Here is a 20,815-nt window from a genome sequence, read left to right as displayed (position 1 = left end):
TTTCATTGTTCAATGAAAGCTTTGAACGTTTCATTTTATAAAAGCTTTTATAAAATTTGTAGTATTCTCATCCATTGTATCATCCTGGACTTACGGTTTTTCTTTCTTTCATCTCTTTGATGAGACTGTAGAGGATTATATTTAAGAGGGGCATTTCTTGGCCTATGTTACTAGATGGACCATGATTTCTGCCTCATTTCAGCTTCAGTGTGTCAACTTGATAGGATGGGACAGGTGGACATTCTGCTGACCAGCATCTTGATCGGGGAGGGTGGAGGCTGATGATGGATGGATATGTCTCACGACAAAATAAGCAAGTCCATGAATATGAGTGTGCGGAGTAAAATTGGGACCAGCAGATGGTGGAGCTGTGCTGTATCCTATTTCTCCCTCAGCTTTGAGGTTTGCTGTGGCCTTCTTTTCACAGAAGCCAGCTGGTATTGTCTGTTAACTGCCAGCACCTATTGGTTTGTGTAGAAGGGACTTGTTGCTTTCTTTAGAAATGTTCAGCCTCTCATTTCCATCTGTGGCTTTATGTTCATCTGGTGGTAAAATAATATTCAAAAGCAAAATATCTGAGAACTGACCTTTCCTTGGAGAACATCCCAGTTAGATCCCATTTCTGTAATCTGATTACTCTTTGACATCTGGTTTTTCTCTGTTCCTTTTTTCTTTAATCCTCTGATATTTTAAATTTCTTTAATCTCTGCTATTGCCACTTTAAATCTCATTACTGAAGGTTCTTGCCATGTTGTGAAGAGAAGAAACATTTCTCAGAAAGCAACAACACAGAATATAGCATTAAAATATGAACTTAAATCTAACGAACCTGCTAGTTTTAACTTTCCTTTGTAATATATAGAATTTCATTTACTGATCCAAAGTACCTTTAAGAAACATGGGGTTTTTTTAGTATAATTTCTGAAACTTACTAATTGAAATAATTCTGCTATAAGTTGAGTTAAATTCATTATAACTAGTGGGCTAGCTTAGAGATATTCTTTTACATTTGAGATGAAAAAAAGAAAGAAAGGCCAAAAAAACAAAAAGGTGGGTTCACGTGAGGGATGGAAGCAAGGGAGGAGCCTGGGAGAGCATCTTGGAGTTGTGCTTGCTCTGTTTCCCTGGAAAATCCATGCTGTGAAGGAAAAGAAGATTCACCTTACACATGTGATGCTTATTTTGGTTTTCTTTAGTTAGGTTCTTTTAGTAGCAGTTTGGATTTGATGGAGATTTAATGATGTGTAACCTATTAAAAATAAGCAAGAAAGAAGTAAGTTTGAGGCTGAGAACAGAAATTAAAAAGGGGAGGTGACAAAATAAAAGGCAGAGCAGGAAGAAGGTGGTTTGTATAACTGTTTCCTTTAAGAGAAGTATTGTTGAAGTACAGTAGATCCAAGCATTAGATCTCTATTCCTGCATCTGAGGAGGGGGTGGGGTGTGAAGCTTTGCTCAAAAAGCCAACATATAGTGGGTCTTACCATGTTCACGTATTGTGGTATGAAATTCTTATTACTGTGCGGGTTAGGAAAGGAGTTTGAGAAATATCCTGACTGATCCTGGGAATTTCTCCTTCAGCTATCTAAGGTCATCAAAAGCCATCTGGGACCACAGTGAAACCCAGGAGACAGGAATTAACATGTCCTCTCACAAACACACAAGCATTTATGATGCTATTGCTGGAGAATGTCATACATTGCCAGGATTGATTCAGGTTCTCTGGCTAGCTAGGAGGGTTTTGTTTCCTCTCTCACTGCTATGTGCCTCCCTCCATGTACTACGAATTCCAAGTATTAGAAATGTAGTCAAAAAGAATATTTATATATTTATCAGTATTTAAGGAATGGCCACAACCAAATCCAAGCACTTCCCCAGGGTTTTCTGACCTCTATCATTTTCCTCCATCTTTTGACAACTTTTTGCTTTGACTTCATTCTCAGACCGGCTCTCCCTGCTAACAGCAAAGATGGCCACTAGCAGTGCTCAGTTTCCATCCTACAGCTTAGAAACCTCAGCAGAAGAACACTTCTTCCCCTGATAGTTCCAAAAGAAATTCCAAGGCTGATTTTCATTTGCCTAATTTGTGTAAATTTCCATCCCTGACCCAATCACTATAATTTTCTGGTTAGGCCTGAGTCTTTTTTACCCATCTCTGGGGCCTAGGGGTCAGGTCAGCCCCTCCTGACCCATATGGACTGGGAATAGGGGAGATAAATTGGGGTGCTATTGCCATTAGAAGAAGAAAGAGATATTGGACAGTCAGAAACAGCAAAAGGTCCCCTGTGTCTATCCCCAAAGCTATTTAGTGGAAGAGGACTGTCCTTTAGCCAAGAGTACACTAGTTGTGGGTTCTTTAGCTAAAACTTCTGCTGTTGGAGCCTAACGCCTCTCCACATTGCCTGTTTTGCCACAGATACCTGTTTCCCAAGTTTACACTGTGCTGGACCGAGTTTGTAGACATGAAGGTTCGTGTGCCCTGTGAAACCATCGAGTACATCGAAGCCAACTATGGTAAGACCTGGAAGGTTCCTGTGAGGACATGGGACTGGAAACGCTCTCCCCACAATGTGCAGCCCAATGGAGTCTGGCCCATTTCTGAGTGGGATGAGGTTATCCAGTTGTACTGACACAGTAGGTTGAAATGGTGGAATTCCCCTCCTGCACAAAAGGGAGATGACTGTTTAAAAAGATACGTGTCTAGTTGTCAAACATAAGTAGGAGCCAAAGAAAAATGACAAGTTTGAAGATACAGAGAGAGTCCTAACTCCTGAGCCAACTGATTTAATTCTCTCATTTTACATTTATTAAAGTCTCCATGTACCAGGTACAATGCTAGGTTACAGTGGAGAAGCAGAGATGAGTGAGACAGATGCCTGCCTCTTTCCCCCTACCTTTGGTAAGCACCCCAGTTTTCCTTTGAGGGAAACACCCTCACCCTTTGAAGAGCTTATATAGAATATGAAATGCTCTGTAAGTGCTTTCAAAATGTTAAATAATTAACATTTTGGAAGATGGGCTTACCAGGTGCAGCTAAGGAAGGATATACTAGTAAAAACAATAACCTGTGTAAGCTTGTATGTTAGGGCTACTTTTAAGGTGTGGAGGCTGAGTTAATATTCAAGTGATCAGACTTTAGGTGACATCAAGAAAAGATGCTAGCAGATTCCTGTTACAAGCACCCTGATGTGGAATTGATTTAGAGCACAGAGCATTATATAAGAGAATGACAGCTTATTTCTAGCCTTGTCAAAGGTACGTAAATTTCCATACACCTTCTATTTTCATATCTGAAGTGAAAAGAAAGCTTATGCTTGTGTGATGCTTAAATTTCCAGCCATTGTGAGAATATTTTCACTGACCTGATAATACTTGTTTGACAAATCACTCAAGTGAGACCATGCTACCAGACATGATATTGAAAGGGTGGTGATTTCATAAAACATATTTTCCTTACTTCATTCTCAATCAATAGGTAAACTATGAGCAATTCATGGTCATTTAATATTTTCTGAGTTTATAACCCTTGTACTCCAATTCTAATGTTAACCCTAAAGTGTTAATAGCAATACCTCCACTTTTTCTAAAGGTACTCCTCAGTGTATTCATTAATCAATCATAGTTCCATATCTTTCACTTATAGCCTATAAACCAATTTCCATGGTATGTAAACCTGCCTGTTCACTCTCCTCTTCCAGCACTACATCAGGACTCCGAAATACAGATAAGTGGCAAACCTGGCAGCTGTTTCCCACCCCAGATCATAGTATTCGCAAAGTTTGTATTGGTTCCTAGTTGTCCTATCTATTGAATATCAATGGGGCAAGAACTCAGACATCCCTACTTTGTAAAGTAGCACCCACTCTGAAACCCTCCAGTTTCCTTTTTCCCCTCAAGATATGTCCCTGAGTGGACTGGGATGGCTGTGTCTCCCTATCTCTTCACGAGTCACTTTAATTATGCATTGTAAGTGACAGGTAAAGGGATATTAGGCACAGAGCATTGCTATCTTTTTCTTTGCCCAGGATAGGAAGCTAAGTCTTACATTTTATGTAGGTTGCTTAGGACTACTTTCTGGACCAGATTGGCAGATTTTCGTGAAAACTAGAGAATAATAGGAATGTCAGAAATGGAAACCAGAAGGTCTGAGAGAATGGGCTGATAGTTTTCCTAAAACAAAGTTGGGGAAACCTACAAGCTACAACCACCCCACTCCAAATTTTAAAAACAGCAAAAACTTTTTTTTGATAAATGGTAAGCAATGACCTTCCTCTCTTAGGATGAGCTTTCAGTGCATAGTCACTGGGTCTTCTTATAAAAACCTAACATAATTTAGGTTTTCAGGTAACCTTTATAGATTACCAGTAACTTGTCCCCAAATGACAGGCCATTGTAATCAGCTTTCTTTTTGCTAGAAAATCAGCCCATGGAAATCATACCCAAATTCCAAATAGTTGAACCTAATTTTTTTTTTATGGTTGAAAAAATGTAACAGGTAATAATAGTGTTCCCGGGCAAAATCCACCCTGTTTATTGAGGACCATTTGCTCGTACTTGGCGTCTAAAAGTGCATACCCTACACATTTCTGCCCATTTCAAATTGGGACTCCCACTGTTTGCCAGGGGGCGTCTTACCCACCCCCTGTTTAGGTTATTTCTTTTTATCTGTCCCCGGAGTTCAAGGTCTTGAAGCATTCAAATATCTAAGCTAACTTGGCCGCGTGGACAGAGGTTCCATATACATCCCTCTGTAGACCACTGGCTGCTAGAATACCTTTTTTGACTGCCTTCTGGTTTCACAGAGTTCAGACATTGGGTCCTACCCTAACTTGGGAGAATGAAAGCCCTTCCCCAAACTCTGAAGGCCAGGCTTGCTCTGTTACAGATTCAGCTACACTTCATCCTATACTTCTTAATTGTTGCACTCTGCTGAGTGTCCAGAGACCTTGGATCTACCATCAACACCTTATCAGATCACTTTTCTTTCCTCACCTGAGTATTCCAATAATAATTCTCCTAACCTGTCCACTTCCAGGTACAGTTTGCCTGGCTTACCAGGAGAAAACCTCTTATATTAACTTGTTTAGCACCCATGGATGTCCCCAGAGAGGTCCTGAGAGTCAAGACTGACAACCTCTCACTTGACAACCAGGTGACCACTCAGTCCTTCTCTAAGCAGGGAGCACTTGTCCCTCTCTCCTCTGCTGCAGCTGCTGACATCTGGATCCTGGAATAAAACCTCAGTTCTCCAAATTGAGCATCCCTGAGAAGCTGGGCAGTGGGGCAAACCCTGAAATATGACCACTAGGTGGCAGAATGTGTGCCACCATTCCCCCAGACAAGTTAACACTCAAGTGAAAATCATCTTGCTCTTGAGTCTTAAGGGCCAGAGGGGCCCTCACTGCAACACTCATTCTAACCCTTTTATTGTATAGCTAAATAAATAAGCACAGAAAGCAGTGATTTAAGCAAGAAAGAGTTGAGGCTCTAAGGGTGCCATGACTCCCAGCACATGCCTGTTTCACTGATCACAGCACAACATCTTTAGCCCTGCTTGACATGCTTGACGGAGAAGTTTTCAGGATGTTTTTGCCATCACCCACTTAATATCTTTCTGCTCAAATTTAGAGTCTGAGGTGACGAAGGAAGAGTGTTTTGTCCAAAATGCTTACACTGTCTTCATACCTTTATCTAAAACATGCCTTATCTCCAAAAGGTGAAATAGTTCATATTTGGAGGCATCAGCCTTTGGTCATTATATTTTTAATATCCAGGAGTACCTGATTCCCTTAGGCTCACGATGTGTCCCATTTCTGCTTACCTCTCTACTTCCCCAGGAAACCATTAGCACCAATCTAGTAAGTGCCCATTTCTGAAGATTCCCTCCTCTTCCTCTTTACTGATAGTCTCTTATGGAGGATCCAAGAAATTGAGAATAGATTATGCTCATTTCTCTCTTTTTTTTTTTGTGACCCTAAACCATTGTTTCTAGCCTTACAGGCTACAAAGCTTCAAACGGCACATAGGACAGCAAGGTGTTACACAGGAAAGCAGGGGTAGACTGGGGACCAGAGCTGCATCTGGGAAACACACTTGGAATGAATTCCCACACTCCAATAAACCCTTACCCAATGTCACAAGCCTAAGGCTGCAGATGTTTCTAAGTCTCCCCCTAGTTTCACCTTCTGAAAAATGAATAGTTCCTTCATTCTTAGTATTATAAATCCCCTGGGGAAACTTCCCCTCAAAACACGGTCAGAGAAAGTGCCACATTCCCACCTTCTAAAACATAGCCATCATTTGTAACAACTTTAAAGCACGGGAAAAACTCTATTTCTTGACCATTCAAAAGGATTTCTCTGAAGAAATGCCCCAGCAGCTACTTCTCTTTCCTCCTGCTCTGTCACTAAGACCCGGGCTAAGTCACCTCTAACATGTCACTTAGGGAAAGTGCCATGTTAGCATAAAAGGGCACAAAGTTTTGAATTAGGCCTGAGTTTGAATCCCAGCTTCATTGTGTGGGATTTATGGTGGGGACCTCTTAGCCTCAGTTTCCACATGAGTGAATTGGCAAAATGAAGAATACTTCTAAGGGGTTTTAGTTAGGATTAAATGAAATATAAAGTGCTTAGTATCAGGCCTAGAATTAGGTAATACTCAAGAAATGTTCCATTTCTTGTTTCCAAATCCTTTTTCTAATTATTCTTCAAATGGGATTAAAGAAACTGGTAGGACACAAACCTTACTCAGAAGGTTGCATGACTGAATTTGCTTAGGGGAAAAAAAAATCATTTCATTATAACAAGGCATTAAAGGACAAATTGTATGGTTGATGAATTCAGAGACATGACCAAGTTGCCTCCTTCTCTAAATAGAACAAATATTTTCATTTTATTGGTGAAGCTGTTGTCCTCTAGGGTCTCCTCATGCTATCCCCATATGCTACCTAGTTCCCGGGTCCCAAGCAGGTCACTCTCCGTACCTCCCTAGATTTGGTGCCTGGTCTGCCCTGGACTTCTGTTTCAGTATTCTAGCTTTTCATGGAGGTGAACCCTCACCTTCTTGTTAGTAAATCTCTGCCAGCCAAAATCAGATATAAGCCATGATTTGGAGAGGGAAAGAATTTGGAATACTTAGTTTCACTTAATTATCTGTGCTGATGAATGCTTATGTCAGTATTAATAAACGGGAATTGAAAATACTCTTTTCTACCTTCTTCCCCCACATTTGTGTTTCTGTCTCAACTAGGCAAGAATCAACAGGGTATGTGATACTATTTTAAGCTGCTCCACATCAGACTGAAATCCTAATTATAGTTCATAAGTCAAACAGACCAATTCAATAGTGATGCTTTTTGTACGGTACCTGTTCTAAAGTAGACAAGTATACATTTTTCTATGAGAAATCTGTTTCTATATTCTCAGAACTTATATTTTAGAATGCTTTCCTTGCCTTCCTCCAACCCAACCAATGCAGAGATTATGTCGGAACCCATGAGCCACCCAAGCTGCTGTGTTCTTATGCACAGCTCTCACAGTGGAGTTGAAAGGCAGTATGAGGAGAATTAGAAGTGCTGTATTTTGTTCTATAAAACAATAAACTACTGTCTCATGTACCATTAAGAAAATTACAAGAGTATGCAGACTTATGACTCATTCAGAGCATGGGGAGTAGTTCATGTGTTTGTTAAATGAAAATCATATGTAGCTATTTATGTATCCCTCATCATAACCAGAAAACGTGTTTGTGAATTTTCTAAACAAAGTGATATTTTAAACATGAGTAAATTTCAGTGTATGCTTACCAGTTTACTTTGACTTTACCTTCAGGTACAGATAGTTTGTGGTACTACTGAAAATGCCTTTAATATTATTATTTTGATCAGAATTTGTAATATATAATCCAGTTTGGGACGATGAATAAAATTTTTCTAATCACTTGAGATATTTTGTGTTTATTTTTGCAGCTTGCAGTAGAAATAATAGCCACTAACATTCATAAGCAATCTAGTAAAATATTAATCTTGCCACCAGTACAGTACTTCTAAATTAAGGTGAGATAGGTTGTATGGGTGGACCCTAATCCAATATGATGGGTATCCTTATAAGAAGAGATTAAGATGCAGACAAACACAGAGGGACGATCAAGTGAAGATTTAGGGAGAAGATGGCCATCTACAAGCCAAGGAAAGAGGCCCTCAGAAGAAACCAGTTCTGCCAACACCTTGATCTTGGACTTCTAGCCTCCAGAACTGTGAGAAAAGAAAGTTGTTTTAAGCCATCTGGTCTGTCATACTACGTTAGGCAGCCCTAGCAAACTAATGCAGTAATCAAGGCAGAATGGTATTGGTAGAGGCATAGACACATAGATCAATGGAACAGAAAAAAAGAACCTAGAGATTGACATACAAATATGCTCAACTGATTTTTGACAAAAGTGCAAAAGCAATTCAATGGAGGAAGGATAGTCTTTTGAACAATTGGTACGAGAGCAATTGGACAGCCATAGGCAAAAAAAAAAACCAAAAAACCTCACACTTTATATAAAAATGAACTCAAAATGTATCATGTACTTAAATGTAAAATATAAAACAATGAAACTCTAAGGGGAAAAATAGAAAATTTTTATGATCTAGGGCTAGACAAAGAGTTCTTTCTTAGACTTCATACCAAAAGCACAATCAGTAAAAGGAGAAATTGATAAATTGTACGTCATCAAAATTGAAAACTGCTGCTTTGCAAAAGCTTACAAGTAGAGGATGAAAAGTCAAGCTACAGACTAGTAGGAAATATTTGCAAGTTACATATCTGAAAGAAGACTAGTATCTAGAATGTATTAAAGAAAACACTCAACATTTTTTTAAAAATTCGATTAGAAAATGAGCAAGAGATATGAACAGACATTTCACTGGAGAGGCTATACAGATGGCAAATAAGCACATTAAAAAGATGTTCAGCATCGTTAGCCAAATAGCCAAAAGCAATAGCCAAAGCAATCCTGGGAAAGAAGAAAAAAGCTGGAAGCATCACACTTCCTGATTTCAAGCTATATTATTACCATATACAATGCTGTAGTAATCAAAACAGTATGGTACTGGCATTTAAAAAGACACATAGACCAATGGAATAGAATTGAGAGCCCAGAAATAAACCCATGCGTATACAATCAACTAATATTTGACAGGGGAGCCAAGAATACTCAATAGAGAAAATATAGTCTCTTAAATAAGTGGGGCTGGGAAAATTTGGATAATCACATGCAAAAGAATGAAACTAGATCCCTATATCACACCAGTCAAAATTAACTGAACATGGATTGAAAACCTAGATTTGAGACCTGAAACCATGAACTCCTAGAAGAACACATAGGGAAAAAGTTCCTTGACATTGGTCTTGTCAGTGATATGACACCAAAAGCATAGTCAACAAAAACAAAACTAAACAAGTGGGACTACATCAAACCAAAAAGCTTCTGAGCAGAAAACAAGAAAATGAAAGGCAACCTATGAGTTGGAAATAAATATTTACAAATCATATGTATAATAAGGGGTTAATATCCAAAATATATAAGGAACTCATACAACTCAATAGCAAAAAAACATCCAATTTTTAAAGTGGGCAAAGGAACTGAAACATTTTTCTAAAGAAGAAATTCTAATGGCTAACAGATACATGAAAAATTGCTCAACATCACTAATCATCAGGAAGATGGAGATCAAAACCACAGTGAGATAGATATCACCTTACACCTGTTAGAATGGCTATTGTCAAAGAAGACAAGAGCTAACAAGGGCATGTGAGGATGTGGAGAAAAGAAAACCTTGTATACTGTTGGTGGGACTGTAAACTGGTACAGCCACTCTGGAAAACAGTTTGGAGTTTCCTCAAAAAATTAAAAATAGAACGATACGATCCAGCAATTCCACTTCTGGATATATATTAGAAGGAAATGACATTACTATCCTGAAGGAATATCTGCACCCCCTGTTCACTGCAGCTTTATTTACAATAGCCAAGGTATGGAAATAACCTAAGTGTCTATCAACAGATGAATGGAGGAGAAGACGTGATGTATATATAGTATGGAATATTATTCAGCCACAAGAAAGAGGAAGTCCTGCCATTTGTGACAACATAGGTGGACCTTGAGGTCATTATGTTAAGGAAAAAAAGTCAGAAAAAGACATGCTGTATGATTGCATATGTAGACTCTAATAAACAAACAAACTCAGAGAACAGATTGGTGGTTGCCAGAAGCAGGGGGTGGGGGCTGGGGTAATTAGTTGAAGGTGGTCAAAAGATACAAACTTCCAGATATAAGTAAGTTCTGGGGATGTAATGTACAGCATGATAACTGTAGTTAGCAATACTATATTGTATATTTGAAAGCTGCTAAGAGAGTAGATCTTAAAAGTTCTCATCACAAGAAAACAAAAATTTCTAACTGAGGTAATGGATGTTGACTTATGGTGGTAATCATTTCACCATATGTACATATATCAAATCATCGTTGTACACCTTAAACTTATACAATGTGATATGTCAGTTATATCTCAATAAAATGGGGAAGGGGAAGAAGTTACAATTTTTCTTTGTCATAATTTCTCCCATGAACACATCATGTGATCTTCCTGAAGTAAATATTAATAAACCAGATCTTGCTCAGCTAATAATTAGAAACCATTTTCTGTGTTGTCACTGGTATGAGCTTACAGGTGTTCAGCTGGTGTCAGCTCTGCCACATCATACTTTGTGTTTTGGGATCTTATTTTTTTTCCTTGGACACAAAAATACAAAATCTGCTGAATTTCAGCATATTCCTCTTCCTTAATAAATCATTTTCTAGAAATTTTGTGAAAATGTGCACATTTACTGAAAATTACTACTACTCTTCTTTTCCTTTTCTTTTTTTTGGGGGGGGGGCCATGCCATGCAGCTTGTGGGATCTTAGTTCCCCAACCAGGGATTGAACCCGAGCCCCAGCAGTGAAAGCACAGAATCTAACCACTGGGCTGCCAGGGAATTCCCTACTCCTTTTATTTCTAATCTAAATTGGTATCTTCCCAGTTCCTCTTTAATAAAGTTTCCCTTACTAGTCCCCCTGTAACAAATACCAAAACTATATATAAACTTCTAAGTAAAGGTGGTAAGTGTAAAAACATTTTCTGGAAGAAGTTAAAGTTGTCAATGATAGAGAAGTAAAGATAGAGGACTACAGTACTGATAACTAATAAACTTAAAAAAAATGTTCAACATTGTTAACCATCAGGGAAATGCAAATTACAACCACAGCGAGATATCACTGCACAGCTATTAGGATGGCTAAAATTTTAAATAGTGAAAACACCAAATACTGTAGTTGTCTCTCTTATGGTTTCTTTTTAAATGTGTTCTTTGCACCATTGTTTGACTATGATTTTACTAGAGTGTCCTTAAACATTTTATAAACGTTCATAATATGTAACACTCTTCATAATAAAATTAAAAGGAATAATCTTGTCTCAGTCTTTGGAAGACAGATTTTTAGCTTTTTGTTTTGTTTTTCTCTTTTTCTCCTCCAATTCTGTATTGATTTACTCTGTAAATTTAATAACCCTCTTTAAAATTTATTTTTGCGTTCTTTTGTGTCCTTTATAGTTGACTTTTCCCCAAGAATATTTATCAGCAAAAGCCCTTTAGCAGCTGGTGTCATTGTTCTTAGGTCTCTAACTTTAACTAATTTCATATTTATCGCCAGTTTTTTTTAATTTAAATTCTTTTTTTTTTTCTAGTTAGTCTCAATACTTTGGAGAATATTTTCTAGAGAATACTGCAGGAAAGGTGACTGGTTGACTAATTTTCTGAAAATGTATTACCACCAAATGTCTTTCAGGTGTCTTAGAAGAACGGTCATCGCATAGTTGGAGTGTGTATGAGTTTGTTTTGGAGCCTAAACTGTGCAACTGTTTAATCCAGCCAGATCCTGCTTAGAAAAACTGAAGGGTGAGCTCACAAAGCAAAAGGCTTAGCTTTTAAGAAGCTGTCCTCTCCTCATGTCATGCGGTCACAATTTGCTAGGAACCAGGTTTCCCCTATATCCTAGTGGAAGACCAGAGAATATCTATAACAGTGCTGTCAAACAGAGCATTCTCTGATACTAGAAATGACTCTGCCTGCACTGTCCAAGACAGTAGCCACGAGCCACATGTGATCTTGAGCACTTGAAATGTGGCAAGTGCAAATGGGGAACTAAATGTTTACTTTGATTTTTTTTAAACATCTTTATTAGAGTATAATTGCTTTACAATGGTGTGTCAGTTTCTGCTTTATAACAAACTGAATCAGTTATACATATACATATGTCCCCATATCTCTTCCCTCTTGCGTCTCCCTCCTTCCCCGCCTCCGTATCCCACCCCTATAGGTGGTCACAAAGCACCGAACTGATCTCCGTGTGCTATGCAGCTGCTTCCCACTAGCGATCTATTTTATGTTTGGTAGTGTATATATGTCCATGCCACTCTCTCACTTTGTCCCAGCTTACCCTTCCCTCTCCCCGTATCCTCAAGTCCATTCTCTAGTAGGTCTGCATCTTTATTCCCGTCTTGCCCCTAGGTTCTTCTGACCATTTCTTTCTTTTTTTTTTTTTTAGATTCCATATGTATGTGTTAACATATGGTATTTGTTTTTCTCTTTCTGACTTACTTCACTCTATGTGACAGTCTCTAGGTCCATCCACCTCACTACAAATAACTCAGTTTCGTTCCTTTTTATGGCTGAGTAATATTCCATTGTATATATGTGCCACATCTTCTTTATCCATTCATCTGTTGATGGACACTTAGGTTGCTTCCATGTCCTGGCTATTGTAAATGGAGCTGCAATGAACATTGTAGTACATGACTCTTTTTGAATTATGGTTTTTGCAGGGTATATGCCCAGCAGTGGGACTGCTGGGTCATATGGTAGTTCTATTTTTAGTTTTTTAAGGAACCTCCATACTGTTCTCCATAGTGGCTGTATCAATTGACATTCCCACCAACAGTGCAGGAGGGTTCCCTTTTCTCTACACCCTCTTCAGCATTTACTGCTTATAAAGGTTTTGATAATGGCCATTCTGACCAGTGTGAGGTGATACCTTGCTGGGTTTTTGATTTGCATTTCTCTAATGATTAGTGATGTTGAGCATCCTTTCATGTGTTTGTTGGCAATCTGTATATCTTGTTTGGATAAATGTCTGTTTAGGTCTTCTGCCCATTTTTGGATTGGGTTTTTTGTTTTTTTGATATTGAGCTGCATGAGCTGCTTGTATATTTTGGAGATTAATCCTTTGTCAGTTGCTTTGTTTGCAAATATTTTCTCCCATTATGAAGGTTGTCTTTTTGTATTGTTTATGGTTTCTTTCACTGTGTAAAAGATTTTCAGGTTCATTAGGTCCCATTTGTTTTTATTTCTATTTCTCTAGGAGGGGGGTGAAAAAGGATCTTGCTGTGATTTATGTCATGCGGTGTTCTGCCTATGTTTTCCTCTAAGAGTTTTACAGTGTCTGGCCTTACATTTAGGTCTTTAATCATTTTTTTTTTTTTTTTTTTTGCGGTACGCGGGCCTCTCACTGTTGTGGCCTCTCCTGTTGCGGAACACAGGCCCCGGACGCGCAGGCTCAGTGGCCATGGCTCACGGGCCCAACCGCTCCACAGCATGTGAGATCTTCCTGGACTGGGGCACGGACCCGTATCCCCTGCCTCGGCAGGCAGACTCTCAACCACTGCGCCACCAGGGAAGCCCCTTTAATCCATTTTGAGTTTATTTTTGTATATGGTGTTAAGTAGTGTTCGAATTTCATTCTTTTACATGCTGTCCAGTTTTCCCAGCACCACTTATTGAAGAGGCTGTCTTTTCTCCACTGTTTACTTTGATTTTAATTAAATTAAGTAGCATCATATAGCTAGTAGCTAGCATACTAGACAATGCAGGGCCAGAGGATTTGATGGGACCAGCAAGAGCTTTGGAGTTGTAGAGATCTAGACTCAGATCCAGGGGTGTCACTACCTAGCTTTGTGATCTCAGGCTGGTTATTTAACTTCTGAGTTCCAATTTTTTTTTCAACTAATGAGGCTAAAATTAATACCTGCCCATAAGAGTTATTATAAGAATTATAGGAACCCTGGTATATTGCTTAGTACAGAGTAGAAGTTCAATAAATGATAGCTATTAATATTATTATCTTTACTTTTATTTCAACCTTTGGCATTAATCTCTGAACTTCTATTTTCCTAATAATCCCTAGTAATATTTCTGTAAGATAAGAGCCTTTCTGTATTTCAGAGTATTCCTGGTGAGAGGGCCCTGTCCTGAGGACTGGTGATGAGAAGTGAGAGTGGCCTCAAGGGCACAGGTACAAGGCCTGTCCTTTGGGGAGACAGATGGTAGGATTAAAACATAACACTTGGATACGGCTTCAAGACAGCAGAAGAGTAAGATGTGGAGATCACCTTTCTCCCCACAAATACATCAGAAATACATCTACACGTGGAACAACTCCTACTGAATGCTGGAAGAAAACCTCAGACCTCCCAAAAGCCAGGCGTCAGGGCTGTGCCTCTGAGGTAGGAGAGCCAACTTCAGGACACTGGTCCGCAAGACACCTCCCAGCTCCACGTAATATCAAATGGCAAAAATCTCCCAGAGATCTCCATCTCAACGCCAAGACCCAGCTCCACTCAATGACCAGCAAGCTACAGTGGTTGGCACCCTATGCCAAACAACTAGCAAGACAGGAACACAACCCCATCCATTAGCAGAGAGGCAGCCTAAAATCATAATAAGGCCACAGACACCCCAAAACACACCACCAGGCGTGGACCTGCCCATCAGAAAGACAAGATCTGGCCTCATCCACCAGAACACAGGACCTAGTCCCCTCCACCAGGAAGTCTACACAACCCACTGAACCACCCTTAGCCACTGTGGGCAGACAGCAAAAACAAAGGGAACTACGAACCTGCAGCCTGCAAAAAGGAGACCCCAAACACAGTAACTTAAGCAAAATGAGAAGACAGAGAAACACACAGCAGATGAAGGAGTAAGGCAAAAACCCACCAGACCTAACAAATGAAGAGGAAATAGGCAGTCTACCTGAAAAAGAATTCAGAATAATGATAGTAAAGATGATCCAAAATCTTGGAAAAACAATGGAGAAAATACAAGAAACGTTTAACAAGGACCTAGAAGAACTAAAGAGCAAACAAACAGTGATGAACAACACACTAAATGAAACTAAAAATTCTCTAGACGGGATCAATAGAAGAATAACTGAGGCAGAAGAACAGATAAGTGACCTGGAATATAAAATAGTGGAAATAACTACCAGAGAGCAGAATAAAGAAAAAAGAATGAAAAGAATTGAGGACAGTCTCAGAGACCTCTGGGACAACATTAAACACACCAACATTCGAATTATAGGGGTCCCAGAAGAAGAAGAGAAAAAGAAAGGGTCTGAGAAAATATTTGAAGAGATTATAGTTGAAAACTTCCCTAATATAGGAAAGGAAATAGTCAATCAGGTCCAGGAAGTGCAGACAGTCCCATACAGGACAAATCCAAGGAGAAAGACACCAAGACACATATTAATCAAACTACCAAAAATTAAATACAAAGAAAAAATATTAAAAGCAGCAAGGGAAAAACAGCAAGTAACACACAAGGGAATCCCCAAAAGGTTAATAGCTGATCTTTCAGCAGAAACTCTGCAAACCAGAAGGAACTGGCAGGACATATTTAAAGTGATGAAGGAGAAAAACCTACAACGAAGATTACTCTACCCAGCAAGGATCTCATTCTGATTTGATGGAGAAATAAAAGGTTTACAGACAAGCAAAAGCTAAGACAATTCAGTACCACCAAACCAGCTTTACAGCAAATGCTAAAGGAACTTCTCTAGGCAGGAAACACAAAAGAAGGAAAAGACCTACAATAACAAACCCGAAACAATTAAGAAAATGGTAATAGGAATATACATATCGATAATTACCTTAAACATAAATGGATTAAATGCTCCAACCAAAAGACATAGACTGGCTGAATAGATACTAAAACAAGATCTGTATATATGCTGTCTACAAGAGACCCACTTCTGACCTAGGGACACATACAGACTGAAAGTGAGGGGATGGAAAAAGATATTCCATGCAAATGGAAATCAAAAGAAAGCTGGAGTAGCAATTCTCATATCAGACAAAATAGACTTTAAAACAAAGACTAGGACTTCCCTGGTGGCGCAGTGGTTGAGAGTCCGCCTGCCGATGCAGGGGACACAGGTTTGTGTCCCGGTCTGGGAAGATCCCACATGCCAGGGAGCGGCTGGGCCTGTGAGCCATGGCCACTGGGCCTGCACGTCCAGAGCCTGTGCTTTGCAACGGGAGAGGCCACAACAGTGAGAGGCCCGCGTACCGCAAAAAAAAAAAAAAAAAAAAAAAAAAAAATAACAAAGACTATTACAAGAGAAAAAGAAGGAAACTACATAATGATCAAGGGATCAGTCCAAGAAGAAGGTATAACAATTGTAAATATTTATACACCCAACATAGGAGCACCTCAATACATAAGGCGAATGCTAACAGCCATAAAAGGGGAAATCGACAGTAACACAATCATAGTAAGGGACTTTAACACCCCACTTTCACCAATGCACAGATCATCCAAAATGAAAATAAATAAGGAAATACAAGTTTAAATGATACATTAAACAAGATGGACTTAATTGATATTTAAAGGACATTCCATCCAAAAACAGCAGAATACACACTCTTCTCAAGTGCTCATGGAACATTCTCCAGGATAGATCATAACTTGGGTCACAAATCAAGCCTTCGTAAATTTAAGAAAATTGAAATGTATCAACTATCTTTTCTGACCACAACGCTATGAGACTAGATATCAATTACAGGAAAAAATCTGTATAAACTACAAACACATGGTGGCTAAACAATACACTACTTAATAACCAAGAGGTCACTGAAGAAATCGAAGAGGAAATAAAAAAATACCTAGAAACAAATGACAATGGAGACACAATGACCCAAAACCTATGGGATGCACCAAAAGCACTTCTAAGAGGGAAGTTTATAGCAATACAATCCTACCTTAAGAAACAGGAAACATCTCAAATAAACAAGCTAACCTTACACCTAAAGCAATTATAGAAAGAAGAACAAAAAATCCCCAAAGGTAGCAGAAGGAAAGAAATCATAAAGATAGGAACAGAAATAAATGAAAAAGAAATGAGGGAAACGATAGCAAAGATCAATAAAACTAAAAGCTTGTTCTTTGAGAAGATAGACAAAACTGATAAACCATTAGCCAGACTTATCAAGAAAAAAAGGGAGAAGACTCAAATCAATAGAATTAGAAATGAAAAAGGAGAAGTAACAACTGACACTGCAGAAATACAAAGGATCATGAGAGATTACTACAAGCAATATATGCCAATAAAATGGACAACCTGGAAGAAATGGACAAATTCTTAGAAACGCACAATGTTCCAAGACTGAACCAGGAAGAAATAGAAAATATGAACAGATCAATCACAGGCACAGAAATTGAAACCGTGATTAAAAATCTTCCAACAAACAAAAGCCCAGTTCCAGATGGCTTCACAGGTGAATTCTGTCAAACATTTAGAGAAGAGCTAACACCTATCCTTCTCAAACTCTTCCAAAATATAGCAGAGAGAGGAACACTCCCAAACTCATTCTATGAGGACACCATCACCCTGATACCAAAACCAGACAAAGACGTCACAAAGAAAGAAAACTACAGTCCAATATCACTGATGAACACAGATGCAAAAATCCTCAACAAAATACTAGCAAACAGAATCCAACAGCACATTAAAAGGATCATACACTATGATCAAGTGGGGTTTATCCCAGGAATGCAAAGATTCTTCAATATATGCAAATCAATCAGTGTGATAAACCATATTAACAAATTGAAGGAGAAAAACTATATAATCATCTCAATAGATGCAGAGAAAGCTTTTGACAAAATTCAACACCCATTTATGATAAAAATGCTCCAGAAAGTAGGCATAGGGGAACTTACCTCAATATAATAAAGGCCATATATGATAAACCTGCAGCCAACATCGTTCTCAATGGTGAAAAACTGAAACCATTTCCACTAAGATCAGGAACAAGACAAGGTTTCCCACTCTCACCACTATTATTCAACATAGTTTTGGAAGTTTTTGCCATAGCAGTCAGAGAAGAAAAAGAAATAAAAGGAATCCAAATCGGAAAAGAAGAAGTAAAGCTGCCACTGTTTGCAGATGACATGATACTATACATACAGAATCCTAAAGATGCTACCAGAAAACTACTAAAGCTAATCAATGAATTTGGTAAAGTAGCAGGATACAAAATTAATGCACAGAAATCTCTTGCATTCTTATACACTAATGATGAAAAATCTGAAAGTGAAAGTGAAATTAAGAAAACACTCCCATTTACCATTGCAACAGAAAGAATAAAATATCTAGGAATATACCTACCTAAGGAGACAAAGTCCTGTATGCAGAAAATTATAAGACACTGATCAAAGAAATTAAAGATGATACAAACAGATGGAGAGATATACCATATTCTTGGATTGGAAGAATCCACATTGTGAAAATGACTATACTACCCAAAGCAATCTACAGATTCAATGCAATCCCTATCAAATTACCACTGTCATTTTTCACAGACTAGAACAAAAAATTTCACAATTTGTATGGAAACACAAACGACCCCGAGTAGCCAAATCAGTGTTGAAAAAGAAAAACGGAGTTGGAGAAATCAGGCTCCCTGACTTCAGAGTATACTACAAAGCTACAGTAATCAAGACAGTATGGTACTGACACAAAAACAGAAATATAGATCAGTGGAACAGGATAGAAATCTCAGAGATAAACCCACGCACATATGGTCACCTTATCTTTGATGAAGGAGGCAAGAATATACAGTGGAGAAAAGACAGCCTCTTCAATACATGGTGCTGGGAAAACTGGACAGCTACATGTGCAAGAATAAAATTAGAACACTCCCTAACACCATACACAAAAATAAAGTCAAACTGGATTAAAGATCTAAATGTAAGGCCAGACACTATCAAACTCTTAGAAGAAAACATAGGCAGAACACTCTATGACATAAATCACAGCAAGCTCCGTTTTGACCCACCTCCTAGAGAAATGGAAGTAAAAACAAAAATAAACAGCTGGGACCTAATGAAACTTAAAAGCTTTTGCACTGCAAAGGAAACCATAAACCAGATGAAAAGACAACCCTCAGAATGGGAGAAAATATTTGCAAATGAAGCAACTGACAAAGGATTAATCTCCAACATTTACAAGCAGCTCATGCAGCTCAGTAGCAAACAAACAAAACAACCCAATCCAAAAATGGGCAGAAGACCTAACTAGACATTTCTCCAAAGAAGATATACAGATTGCCAACAAACACATGAAAGGATGCTCAACATCACTAATCATTAGAGAAATGCAAATCAAAACTACAATGAGATATCATCTCACACCAGTCAGAATGGCACTCATCAAAAAATCTATAAACAATAAATGCTGGAAAGGGTGTGGAGAAAAGGGAACCCTCTTGCACTGTTGCCTGGAATGTATATTGATATAGCCACTATGGAAAACAGTATGGAGGTTCCTTAAAAAACTAGAAATAGAACTACCATATGACCCAACAGTCCCACTACTGGGAATATACCCTGTGAAAACCATAATTCAAAAAGAGTCATGTACCACAATGTTCGTTGCAGCTCTATTTACAATAGCCGGGACATGGAAGCAACCTAAGTGTCCATCAACAGATGAATGGATAAAGAAGATGTGGCACATATACACAATGGAATATTACTCAGCCATAAAAAGAAATGAAATTGAGTTATTTGTAGTGAGGTGGATGGACCTAGAGTCCTTCATACAGAGTGAAGTAAGTCAGAAAGAGAAAAACAAATACCGTATGCTAATACATGTATATGGAATCTAAAAAAAAAAAAAAAAATGGTCATGAAGGACCTAGGGGCAAGATGGGAATAAAGACGCAGATGTAGTAGAGAATGGACTTGAGGATACGGGGAGGGGGGAGGGTAAGATGGGACAAAGTGAGAGAGTGGCATGGACATATATACACTACCAAACCTAAAATAGATACCTAGTGGGAAGCAGCCACATAGCACAGGGAGATCAGCTTGGTGGTTTGTTACCACCTAGAGGGGTGGGAAAGGAGGGTGGAAGGGAGGAGATAGGGGGACATGTGTATATATATATATATAGCTGATTCATTTTTTTTATAAAGCAGAAACTAACACACCATTGTAAAGTAATTAGACTCCAATAAAGATGTTAAAAAAAACAACAGGGGCTTCCCTGGTGGCGCAGTGGTCGACAGTCCGCTTGCCGATGCAAGGGACACGGGTTCGGGCCCCAGTCCGGTAAGATCCCACATGCCACGGAGCGGCTGGGCCCGTGAGCCATGGCCACTGAGCCTGCGCGTCTGGAGCCCGTGCTCGGCAATGGGAGAGGCCACAACAGTGAGAGGCCCTCGTATCGCAAAAAACAAACAAACAAACAAACAACATAACACTTAAAAGAATTGAATTTCAAAGACCAGGCTTAGGTAGGGGAACCAAAGATCCCACACTTTGTAGAAGGTGGTCTGAGGCTAGAAAAAGCTCCGGGAAGGAGGACAGGGAGAGGGACAGTGAAGTTCAGCTGGATCCTAAGACTTAATGAACAGAAAATTTGAATAAATGAAGAAAGGCAAGAAAGCATTCTT

At 38.9% G+C, this 20,815-nt stretch overlaps 1 protein-coding gene across 6 annotated transcripts in view; it reads left to right on the top strand.

Annotated features, from left to right (window-relative positions):
- Nucleotides 1-20,815, top strand: part of FKTN (fukutin) — an 89,123-nt gene that overhangs the window by 65,099 nt on the left and 3,209 nt on the right. For 2 of the 6 annotated variants that reach the window (XM_060014385.1, XM_060014383.1), the window contains exon 10: nucleotides 2,414-7,930. In XM_060014385.1, the coding sequence (XP_059870368.1) occupies nucleotides 2,414-2,627 (214 nt within the window). In that variant the 3' untranslated portion in view covers nucleotides 2,628-7,930. Of the gene's footprint in view, nucleotides 1-2,413; nucleotides 7,931-11,868; nucleotides 11,979-20,815 lie in introns of those variants that run through there. The other 4 variants (XM_060014384.1, XM_060014387.1, XR_009519836.1 and 1 more) reach the window with 4 other exon arrangements.

This window comes from Delphinus delphis, chromosome 6 (genome assembly GCF_949987515.2).
Source record: "Delphinus delphis chromosome 6, mDelDel1.2, whole genome shotgun sequence".
Classification (NCBI taxonomy): domain Eukaryota; kingdom Metazoa; phylum Chordata; class Mammalia; order Artiodactyla; family Delphinidae; genus Delphinus; species Delphinus delphis.
Note: the sequence above shows the minus strand (reverse complement) of the source record. Positions and strands in the feature narration are given on the sequence as shown.